Raw genomic sequence first — 12861 nt, forward strand, 5'->3', positions numbered from 1 at the left:
CGTGCTTTGGGAATTTACCTCAGCCGTACTCAGGACCTCAGGGTCACCGATCAACTTTTTGTCTGTCACGGTGGTTCTCGTGCCGGTAAGGCACTATCGAAACAGCGCCTGTCCCATTGGTTGTGCGAGGGCATTGCCCTCTGCTACACGTTGGCCGGGCTGGATCCCCCTGGGGGCGTCAGGGCGCACTCCACTCGTCGGGTGGATGCCTCTGCTGCTCTCCTGGGTGGGGCCTCGGTGGAGGACATCTGTGCTGCAGCTTCATGGTCCTCCCCGGGTCCCTTTGTAAGGTTTTACCTCATGGACATGACCGGGGCTTCTGTCTCCCAGGCGGTTCTGGGGTCTGTGGCCTTTCCTGCTTCCCGTCCTTTGGTAGGGTAGCAGGAGTGTGTGGGCATGGGCCACAGTGTGTTAGGTCACACGTGGTTCCGCCTGTGCTGTGTGTTCAAGGGGTTCTAGTTCCCTCTTGCTCGCACTCAGGTGGAGTTGACTGCGCCCCCCCTAGGAAGGATGGGGTGACGGGGCTCCCCAACCCCTTGATGTGGGCTTACGGGTCCTCAGGGGGTACATTTGTCGGGCCTGGCATCCGCTCTACCCCATATCTCGATAGGCTTAAGAGCGGGACGCGATGGCCAAGTACGATAATATAACATAAGGTTATGTATATAACCTAGTTATATGAGTACTGGCTAAGCGTCCCGCTCTTAAGCGGCCCTGAGTTCCCTTTTGAGGGATCTTTTACTGGAAACGGGATTTTTGGCGAGGAAGAGTGTTTGGTGACCATGCCTACTGTCTTATAGGCTACGCCTCCATAGGGGCGGGACCCGGCATGTGTGGGTGTACTTGTTTTCTTCGTTGATGGAGTACAATAGGTACATGAGATGAGGTATATCTTGATAGGCTTAAGAGCGGGACGCTTAGCCAGTACTCATATAACTAGGTTATATACATAACCTTACGTTAACCCTTTACTATCACACCGTCGGTAGTGTGATAGTAAAGGGTTAACTTTCTGTAGTGTGGCAGTGAAAGGGTCAAGTGACAGATGAAAAAACAGCAATCCCCATCTCCGTCACTTCACCGGGCTGTATTGAACACAACGCAAGGATTCAGTGTCCCATCACAAGGACATAACTAAAACCACAATATTCAAAACGGTAATTCTGTTGCTGTTTTTGGATATGCGTGACATTATGTGCAAAATAAATCAGCGTTCTTTTAAAGTGCCACAGCGTCGTGTCTGTGTGGGCGTGTGCGAGTCAGAAAATATTCACTAGATGCCAAACGAAACGATCTGATGTTTTATTTGAATCTGAACCAAAAAATGTACCTTCTCACTGTCTCTACTATTATGTATCTTACTACTATGCTACTACCTATCTTGCTAATATGTCTATACTACTATACACTCAGAGTGTAACACTCTATATCAACACTATTTGAAGAACAACGCCACTGACCCTTTAGCTGGCCAGCGATGTACCCCTCCTTCCTGCTGACTTGTTCACAATCTGTAAGTCGTGTTCAGTGTGTTCAGCTAAATGACCAAATGTAAAAAATGTAAACGATGTGTGTTTGGACAGGGACATGAGAGAGATGAAGAACCTGCTCAGTAAACTCAGGGAGACGATGCCTTTACCGCTGAAGAATCAAGGTGAGTCTGGGTGTGACGTACGGCAGGGCAGGTCCAGAGGCCTATTCCAGTTCTAGACCTCTGGCCCCGATTTAATGAGCAATGCCTGCTGCTGTGTTAGTACCTGTAGTATGTACAGTGGTGGAAAGTAACTAAGTATTTTTACTCAAATACTGTACTTAAGTACAGTATAGATATATAGATAGAATTATTAGTATAGTATAGATATAGAGAATAGGTATAGAGTATAGTATAGATAGAATTATAAATTAGATTTATTCATTGGAACTTTTTAAACTTCAGCGCTGACCTTCATTGTTTGTTTGTTGTATTGGTTGTCCTTTTTATCGCTTTTTATTGTCTGTCAACTGCACTGAGCTACTGGATACCTGAATTTCCCCAAGGGGATGAATAAAGTATCTATCTATCTATCTATCTATCTATCTATCTATTAGATTCAATTCAAATGTATTGTCATCATACAGCACAAGCACAGTACGAAAAGAAGTTGGGCATCCAACCAGAGTGCAAATGTAACAGTAAAGTGCAACAGCAATATACTATGTACAGGTGATTAAGCTGGGTATAAAATATATAAATTAGTACTACTGATTATAATGCTAATCAGAGTTGTAGTATTAACCTGTTAATCTGTAGACCGTTTTCCCTAAAAAGGTACATGCCTAAGTAAATGGAAGATTGCTCCACTTCTGCAAGGTCAATTTGCATGTTCTTGGTATCTAGGAACATCTAGGGACCTGGGGGTATGTATTTACAGTGTCAGAAATATTGTGTCTGTTACTAGGCTGAGTAAATTGTAATGAATAAATTAATTATGATTAATTATGATTTATGATTTTGATGATGATGATCAAAAATTGATGCAGGGCACGAGAAAATGCTCACTGAGCTCATTCACCACCATATTGAGATCATGTGTACAAAAAATCTAAGCAAATGAACCCCGGGAAGATGATTAAACAGAAGGATTTGTAGATACAGTAATTAATGATAATCGACTTTCATTATAAATTCATATTTGACCTTGAACTTGACCTTGACCTTATTATGGCCAAATCAAACATCTATGGATAGGGAAAATGCTCCTTTTTCCAATGGCAGGGTTGAATCTGGATTTAGTAATTTCTTGCGGTTTTTACGATAATTAGCATTTTCCGATAAATTTGTATTTCCGATAAAACATATAAAACATCTGTAAAAATGAAAATATACACTTTGACTACTGTTTTTGATAGGGTTATGGTCTTTACTCTTGGCTACAAAAAAATATATTTAAAAACATTGACCTCTTAACATCCAAGGGCCCACATGTGGACGATTCTTTGGCGACATCTAGTGGCTCGGGTGTGCATTTCTTTTAATACAATATATAGATAGAATTAAAGCCCTATTTGTTGCCTGTCGATTGCCTTTTCAGGTGACAAAATCCGTTCAGCGGTTCTCGAGTTACATGCCGATATGTGAGGCGTGCCCCAAAGTACGCAAAAGTACACATTACCACCCCCGACTCCCGGGGCTCTAGCTCCGTCAATCATTTGGCGATCTCGAAAATCTCTGCACAGGGTTGTAGCCAATGAGTGTGGCTTTCCAATGATACCCCATGATATGATAATTGGGGATCTACTACGGTCTCTATTGATCGATTTATGATAAAGAAAAGCAGGGTCCCCCTATAGGGGGACCTTAAGGCTTAACAGGTTAATATGTACATATAAAGACACTATGGTAGTGAGTCATACTGGCCAGCAGCATAACTAGTAAGAGTAGGTAAGGGATATGTACAGATATAGAATCTACAGATATGTAAAAAGGATTATATGCAAGTATGTACAGACAGATGGATAGATCTATATACGGTAAGAATAAATATATATATATGGTATATACAGCATTATTGTACATGCTATCATACAGAGTTATATGGGTTATATGCAGGCGTATAAGTAGGTGTATAGAAGGATTAAATGCAGGTATATTCAGATAGATATGGATATATACTATATATATATATATATATGCGGTAAATATAAATATATAAATGTATATATGCGGTATATACAGCACTGTTGTACATGTTATCATCCAAGAATATAATGATATAATCAACATGGCACGGCAGATATAATATAGAGGCGTAACCTACATGATTATCCTGAGATTTGAAGGAGTAATGTTGTTGCTCCTGCCATGTATTTGTGTCTCACTGTGTGAACGCTGAGGCCAGGCGATCAATACTCACTGTTTGTACACGTTTCACACGGAGAGAGAGAGAGAGAGAGAGAGAGAGAGAGAGAGAGAGAGAGAGAGAGAGAGAGAGGGGTAGAGAGAGATGGGAGGGGGTAGAGAGAGGGAGAGAGAGGGATAGAGAGAGAGAGAGAGAGAGAGAGAGAGAGAGAGAGAGAGAGAGAGAGAGAGAGAGAGAGAGAGAGAGAGAGAGAGAGAGAGAGAGAGAGAGAGAGAGAGAGAGAGAGAGAGAGAGAGAGAGAGAGGGTTTGGCTTTGGCAATGTAAACATATGTTTCCCATGTCAATAAAGCCCATTTGAATTTAATTGAATTGAATTGATAGAGAGAGATAAGAGAGAGAGGGATAGAGATAGAGAGAGAGAGAGAGAGAGAGAGAGAGAGAGAGAGAGAGAGAGAGAGAGAGAGAGAGAGAGAGAGAGAGAGAGAGAGAGAGGTAGAGAGAGAGAGATAGGGATATAGAGAGAGGGGGGTAGAGCGAGATGGGAGGGGGTAGAGAGAGGGATAGAGAGAGAGAGAGAGAGAGAGAGAGAGAGAGAGAGAGAGAGAGAGAGAGAGAGAGAGAGAGAGAGAGGTAGAGAGAGAGGGGTAGAGAGAGGGAGAGAGAGAGATAGAGAGAGCGAGAGGAAAGGAGAGAAGGGAGTCTAGTCTTAAACCTGAGGAAGAGCATTTAAGCACTTAAACAGCATTCAAGTATCCATCCTGTACACTTGTTGCCTATACTCACTTTATACCTACCGACTGCTTTCACTGTCTACAACTACCTTACACTGTATCATAGTCATCATAATCATCATAACTACCCACCTTGTACTATAGTCTACTAGTATACTCTGGATGATAACATGTACAACAGTGCTATATACCGCATATATACATTTATATATTTATATTTACCACATATATATAGTATATATCCATATCTATCTGAATATACCTGCATATCATCCTTCTATAAGCCTGCATATAACCCATATAACTCTGTATGATAGCATGTACAATAATGCTGTATATACCGTATATTTATATTTATTCTTACCGTATATATAGATCTATCCATCTGTCTGTACATACCTGCATATAATCCTCTTTACATATCTGTAGATAGATACTATATCTGTACATATACCTTACCTACTCTTACTAGTTACGCTGCTGGCCAGTATGACTTACTATCATAGTGTCTTTATACCTGTATCACTGTACATATTAATACTACAACTCTGCACATACATCTGATTAGCACTATTACCCAGTAGTACTCATTTATATATTTTATACCCAGTTTAATCACCTGTACATTGTATTACTATCGCACTTTACTGTTACATTTGCACTATGGTTGGATGCCAAACTTCTTTTCATTGTACTTGTACTGCTTAATGACAATTACATTTGAATCGAATCTAATTTAAGAGCGTTCATGATAGTTATTATTCTGCATTGGACAACATGCAGAATAGTTGTGGTGGGAGTGGGGGAGGACATTTCTTTTGTGGTGTCTTTTGTGGTGTCTGTAATAGTACAAGTTTGGTTTTTATGTTCTGTATTTATAATTTGTATTATTGCTAATGTTGTTATTGTTGCTATTATTATTGTTGTGGTACTGTGTGGTCTTGTTATTATTATTATTACTACTGTATATTGTTTTATGTTTAACCCTTTCACTACCACACTACAGAAGGTTAACGTTAGGTTATAACTATAACCAAGTTCTGTTAATTAGGGGTGACGCTTGGCATCACACTGCACTCCCTCGCGTACGTGCACGCGCACTGAATAAATTCCACAAATGTACCTTTAATACCAGTATTAGTCTGACCACACCCCTCATCAGCTTACCTTCATAAGCAGGTGTGTGGTCACCTGCTCTCCTCCTTCCCAAGCTTTCACCACAAGGTGAGGTCAAGGGCTGCAGCGGCCGTCTGATGCCAAGCGTCACCCCTAATTAACAGAACTTGGTTATAGTTATAACCTAACGTTCTGTTCCATTAGAGGCTCTGCTTGGCATCACACTGCACAAAGGGAGGCCAAGCGGAGCCGCTGGCTGACAAATACACCCCGCTGAAGGCCCCCCACAACCAACAGAACAGGGAGGGCCGAGCCCCCCCGACCCCCCCTAATGGAGGGCACCCTCCCTATTAGAGGTTTACCGAGAGGGCGACGGACCCGACCGCGCGAAGAGGCACTCAAGCAACCCAACGCACAGGGTGAGCAGACCGTGGCTTGACCCCACGACTACACCCACGCACAACCCGCATGCCACCCGGGAACGAACGTAGGAAACAACCTTGTTACTGCCCCCAGAATCACAGGATCAAGGGCAAACCCAACCCCGTGGCAAGGCCGTAGCAGCGGAGCGCGAAGGAAGACCCAGACCCACCAAAAGGACTGGACTCCCTGGAATGGGGGCCCGGAGAAGTCCATGATGCCAGCATCAAGACCCCACCAGGTGGGCACCTAGTGACCCCGCCCCCCACATCGCCAGCGTATTCGGACAAAGGCCCCTCAGCCGAGCGGGCCCTGTCCTCCCCAACAGTACACCGCCTGGAACACAGGCCCTGCAACAGGCAGACAGCATGGTCGTAACACACAAGAGTTAATCAACGGAAGCAGGCAGTGCACCGGGAAAAAAGACCAGGCAACAGGCTGTTAACCCAAGCCTGGAGACTGCGGACGAGGCAGGCGCCAGAAAGGACAGCTGAACACAGCCGCCCCGGCGGAAGGGGCGTATGCTGGCGTTGTCGCATAACCAAGCCTCCACAGAGAAGGCCGATACGATCGGCAGACATCATGAACGTGCAGGGGCACCCTCAACCGGAGAAACCGGGAGTTGACACTGCAGCAACACACCAGAGAACCAACCACCTAGGCATTACCCCATGCAATGGTTGGTCCCATAACCGCCGCAGCCCGCGTTCTGGTTTCCAACAGGGCTATCCCGGGCCTACGGGTCAACGAAACATTACCCCGGACCGGGCCCGGTGATACGGGGAGCACAGGGTCCCCCGAGGAGGTTAAAACCACCCCAACAGGCCCCTCTGCGCCAAGCGCAAGAGAAGAGCGTAAAAAATGGAAGACCAGCCCCAGCACCCCGCACTCGGTATTCCCAGGAGGTCACCCAACCAAGTACCAACCAAGACCAACCTGCACAGCAGCCGAGATCCGACGAGATCGGGCGCGTACAGGTTGGCACGGCCGTAAGCCATTACGACAGTGCAGAATACAACGCACCCAACAAGGGTTCCATAACGCTCAACCCTGTGACACCCGGACCGACCTAGCATTTTTTCCCCCTGAAAAAAACCCAAGTCCCTCAGGGTACCAGAACAGCAGATCTGCATCCCCAGCGGACAACGGGTGCAACTGATCTGGACCAGCGCGACCAGAACCAGTCCCGTGCCCTAATCACGCCGAGCTGCCAACCCCAGGAGAAGGGGCAGATATGCGTGTTGATCCCAACATAAAAAGAAGGCGCCACCCAGACGTTTCGGTACGAACCGCGCCCGGTGGCCCACCCCTAGGGCGTGAGACCCTTCCTCATATGTCCAGACCCATTCCGTCATCATCCCCTGACATGAACGGGAACCCATCGACAACCACACAGGGTGTCGGAAGAGGAAAAACCCCCATCCCAATTGCTTCATAAAAACACTGTTTCAAACCCAAGCAATCAAGGCGCGCCAGTCAGCCAATGCCCCAAAAGAACATCCCGAGCTAGCACTATGTGTGCGTTTTGACATACCCACATCAACAATAGGCCGTTTAGACCACCATATTGAATCCCCAAGACGCCCAGGGGAACGACAAGAGGGGCGAGATGCAATCAACTCCATGAATAAATGAATGAAAAAGTTTACCCAACAGACTGCAGAAAGGGTACAACCCAGTACGGCAATACACACAATTGGTTAAGGGGAGGCAGACCTGAGAAAGACGTTAGTCTTGTTTCCATCAGGGACCCTCATTTCCAATCCATATAGACACATCCAACTCTTTATAATAATAAAGAAAAAGCATCACCCGTATGACCCAACTGCACAGCTGGGAGTAAAAAACCTGTTTTCACATGATTTTAATCCAGTCACTCTTTTTAATCAGAGTGTAAGACCAGACCCTCCCAGAAACACCTTCCCACATGAGTCCATAGTCATGAAAAAGATATGTCAACTGTGAGTCACGTGACCAATCGACTCAAGTTGACACATAAATCGGGCGCAGCAGAACTGTGAGCCCTACGCCCTAACCTCGACATCTTTAAGACACCAACTCATGGAAGGCGTCGCCATAGCAACACCGCTACAACGGGCGGGGAAACCTGCCGGCTCCTGTCATGTAATAGGAGTCGGTAGAATACCCCTCCCCCCCCGCCAAGACGTCCCACTGGCTTGGCCCTGACTGGCTCAGCAGAAGAGATAAAAAAATTCCCTAAACCAATCAAGTGGGAAAGGAGGGGTTTATTTGACACCCCCTCCCGAAAAAACACCCTTTATCCCTACACACAGAAAAACAACCGTAGCCATCTTGAAAAACCTCCGGTAGAAAGCAATGCATAGCAAAAGCTAATACAATGCCCGCTACCCACAAAAATGTGTAAAGGTTTTACAACAAAACACAAGTCGCCTGTGCGTGAATCCTATACCCGTTGACTATGTCGTACATAGGAAAAAACGCTGATCGAGAGTAAACGGCTAAGCCGTGAAATGTGTGTGTATGAGTATTACTGCAACTAAACAACACAGCATTGTGAAACACATATACTTAGTTCAAGCAATGGAATAACACCAGTTTCTACCTGCATGTGGAGCATCAAGCTAATAGAACCTATTACAGAGTGTACGTTGCAGACCTTGCTTAACCTCGTAACACAACACGACTCATCCCACAACGTAAAAGGGCAGATTCATATATACACAACCCCACCATATGAATTGTTTGAAGAAACACACAGTTTGTTCGGAGAAAACACAGTCCCCCTTATGTCGGGGAACTTTTTTATTAACTAAATAAAATGTGTCAAGGCACAAAATCATAGAGGGGCCGGGGAGGGTGTAGAGGAGAGGGGACACAGAGGGGAAAAAGTCACTTAACGGCGTCTGCCACCTCGCGCCGCTCAAGTCTTGCCACCCCGAGGAGCCCCGGAGGGACGGTAGGTTACAGTCTGCTGGACACGACGTTCCCTACCGTCTCCTCCGGTCGTGGATGGGCCGGCGGTGGCAGAAGCGCCGTTTCGTCCCCTGGCCCTCTTGGCAGGGCCAGCAGCGGCGGCGGAGGCAGTGGTAGCGGCGACGGAGACAGCTCGACGTCGCGGAAGCCTTCTGACTCCACCGGCAAGGACGGGAGGCGGAAAATGGGGTTGGAGAATGGACCTCTCCTCTGCCATCTCTCTGCATGTTGAGGACATCAACCGCAGGGCCTTCCCGAATAGGCCAGCGTCGGAGAGGGCGGCCATCAGAAGAGGAGCTCTCTTCTTCTCTGGCACACGGGCCTGCTCCAGCCAAAGGTGACGCTGGCCCAGGGTGGCCAGGGCGCGCACTTTCCCCATGGCTATGGCCAGCACCTGGGAAAGGTGCAGGACAGCTCCCGCAGCCTGGGTGATCTGATCGCATTTCACCTCGTTCAGATCCGTGCCGCCCGTCATTATCCCCGATACAAATCTAGCCAGGTGGGCGATGTTAGACGCCGCAGCTAGCGATTGTGTACCAGCGATGAATGACTGGTCACCCCAATAAGCCAATCGCCTAGCCGATTTCCCCTGGAGGACCGGCTTGCATAGGGGTTCCCACACCATATCCGGACAGAGGAGCGCGGCCATCGGACTGTCAAGCCGAGGCACGCCCTCCCCCATACCTTTGACCAACCCCGACACCCGCGTAACTGGTACGTAGGCAGGAGTTAGTCCCATGATGTTGGACACCGCCTGACCCCGACGAACATAGGCCCCCATCGATGGGAAAAATGGGTAGACAACGTCCACCCCTCTCACTGGGGGACGCTGCCAGGGATGGCCTATGAGGTCATCAGGGACAGGTGCAGGCAATGGCAGCGGCAGCGGCACGCCGTTTGCGGCGGCGGCTACCGCCATGAGCTCGGGAAACAAGGCCCGCAGTTCCCCCTGCGAACCTTCCTCCACCGACCCCGCATCCCTCACATACAGCAGGCTGCGACTGGTCAAGGAGCCACAGTCTGATGTGGCCGACAGTAGGGCATCCTGCTGATGAGGCCAAGGTGGTTCCTCGACATCCTCGAACAGGGCGCCCCATGGAGCCATTTCCCCCCCCTCCGGGGTCTCCTGAGGAGGGATACTCTCCTCCACGGGGCCCTCATACAAAAACCCCTCCGCCTCGTCCATGAAGTCCTCAGTCTCCATTGGAAATCCAGAGCCGGACGAATCTTCGCTGGTCTCCAGCAGTTCCCCAAACCCAGGCCGTTCGCGCCTGCACGCCACCATCTTGCGACGTGAGCGGGCAGACGCGAAAAGTTTGCGTCGCAAATCCTCTGGCTCCAAGACAACCCCCCGTTCACCAACGGGCGATTCCCCAGAACCAGAGGAACCAGAGTCGAGATCAGGCCATCGCCGGAGCGACGGCACCGAACCCTCGGCTCTTCGGTGAGGCAAACTATCCACTGGCAGTCTCCCGGGCTGGGTCGGCAACCACGAGAGTGGCAACAGCCCAGCACCGAGGCGCACGACGGAGGCGGGAATGGAGAACCGCTGGTGAAGAGTAGGTCTAGCGGGTCTACTCTCCGCGGAATACATTATGACCCAACTTTTTCTTGTACAACAGATGTGAGAGAAGAAAAAATTAAGCACAATGTAAACCCGTCACAACTCTTTTCAACTAACAACACGTCAAGTGGGGTACTACCGAGGCACTTCCTTGTGGTGAAAGCGAGAAGGAGGAGAGCAGGTGACCACACACCTGCTTATGAAGGTAAGCTGATGAGGGGTGTGGTCAGACTAATACTGGTATTAAAGGTACATTTGTGGAATTTATTCAGTGCGCGTGCACGTACGCGAGGGAGTGCAGTGTGATGCCAAGCAGAGCCCCTAATGGAACAGAACCCTTTACTATCACACTACAGACTGTTAACCTGTAGTGTGATAGTAAAGGGTTAACCTTCTGTAGTGTGGTAGTGAAAGGGTTAACCTTCTGTATTGTTGCAGTGAAAGGGTTAACCATTTGGTAGTGCGGCAGTGAAAGGTTTAAAATGAAAAAAATAAAATTTGATGATAAAAAACAACAACAACAACAATGACAACGACAACAACAACAACAACAACAACAACAACAACAACAACAACAACAACAACAACAACAACAACAACAACAGCAGCAGCAGCAGCAGCAATAGCAGCCTCTCAGGAAGGCTCCTCTGTGATCGCCGGCTCTCTGTTCCCTGTGTTTCCTCCGCAGACGACAGCAGCCTACTGAATCTGACTCCCTACCCACTGGTGCGACAGAGGAAGAGGCGGTTCTTCGGGCTCTGTTGCCTAGTAACCAGCTAAAAGCCTCGCCCTCCAGAGGTGGGAGGCGGAGCCGCGACGAAGACACGCTCACCACGGTGACACACCGTCCCTCACCGATCTATTACTAGTCTATTACTGCCATTTTCAAAACAAGTTGTCCTTTCGCTCTTTTCTTTTCTTCTTTATAAAAAAAAAGCTGCCCATTTTATAATTTTTATTTTGTAATACAAAAAGATGAATCGCAATCGCAAATGTAATGAAAACAATAGTCACAGACATATATTTTAAGATATTTTGCGACAGATTTGTTCCCTTCTTTTGGTAAATGAAGGTTACCTAAAGGATACCTCGCCCTTGGGGAGGGAGGGAATGAGGGCTCGACTGGGAGAGCGTCACCGCCTGGTCGCTTCCACAGAACTGTACGGCGAGATGAGGATTTGTGTGAAAAAAAATAATGAAAAAAAAATGGGGGGAAATGCGATGACTCGTCGAAAAGGTTATCCCACTGTCCTGTAGGAGGCACTGTCCTGTAGGAGGCACTGTTCTGTAGGATGGCACTGTTCTGTAGGATGGCACTGGCACTGTCCTGAAGGAGGCACTGTCCTGTAGGAGGCACTGTCCTGTAGGAGGCACTGTTCTGTAGGATGGCACTGGCACTGTCCTGAAGGAACGGCACTGGCACTGTCCTGTAGGAGGCACTGTCCTGTAGGATGGCACTGGCACTGTCCTGTAGGAGGCACTGTCCTGTAGGATGGCACTGGCACTGTCCTGTAGGGGGCACTGTCCTGTAGGATGGCACTGGCACTGTCCTGTAGGAACGGCACTGTCCTGTAGGATGGCACTGGCACTGTCCTGTAGGATGGCACTGTCCTGTAGGAGGCACTGTCCTGTAGGATGAAACTGTCCTGTAGGAGGCACTGTCCTGTAGGATGGAACTGGCACTGTCCTGTAGGGAGGCACTGTCCTGTAGGATGGAACTGGCACTGTCCTGTAGGATGGAACTGGCACTGTCCTGTAGGAGGCACTGTCCTGTAGGATGGAACTGGCACTGTCCTGTAGGATGGCACTGTCCTGTAGGAGGCACTGTCCTGTAGGATGGAACTGGCACTGTCCTGTAGGATGGCACTGGCACTGTCCTGAAGGATGGCACTGTCCTGTAGGAGGCACTGTCCTGTAGGATGGAACTGGCACTGTCCTGTAGGATGGCACTGTCCTGTAGGAGGCACTGTCCTGTAGGATGGAACTGGCACTGTCCTGTAGGGAGGCACTGTCCTGTAGGATGGCACTGGCACTGTCCTGTAGGGAGGCACTGTCCTGTAGGATGGCACTGGCACTGTCCTGTAGGACGGCACTGGCACTGTCCTGTAGGATGGCACTGGCCTGTAGGATGGCACTGGCACTGTCCTGTAGGAACGGCACTGGCACTGTCCTGTAGGATGGAACTGGCACTGTCCTGTAGGATGGCACTGTCCTGTAGGAGGCACTGTCCTGTAG

The 12861-nt window shown here is 48.3% G+C and overlaps 1 protein-coding gene across 1 annotated transcript in view; it reads left to right on the top strand.

Annotated features, from left to right (window-relative positions):
- Window positions 1–11452, top strand: part of rgs7bpa (regulator of G protein signaling 7 binding protein a) — a gene marked incomplete at its 5' end in the record, with an annotated part of 109059 nt that extends 97607 nt beyond the window's left edge. Inside the window, 2 exons of the mRNA XM_084322614.1 lie at window positions 1584–1654; window positions 11315–11452. Coding sequence (XP_084178740.1) covers window positions 1584–1654; window positions 11315–11406 — 163 coding nt within the window. The 3' untranslated portion in view covers window positions 11407–11452. The remainder of the gene's footprint in view (window positions 1–1583; window positions 1655–11314) is intronic.
- Window positions 11453–12861: the final 1409 nt, after the last annotated feature.

The sequence above is a fragment of the Notolepis coatsorum genome, assembly GCF_963971535.1.
Source record: "Notolepis coatsorum genome assembly, chromosome: 10".
Lineage (NCBI taxonomy): Eukaryota > Metazoa > Chordata > Actinopteri > Aulopiformes > Paralepididae > Notolepis > Notolepis coatsorum.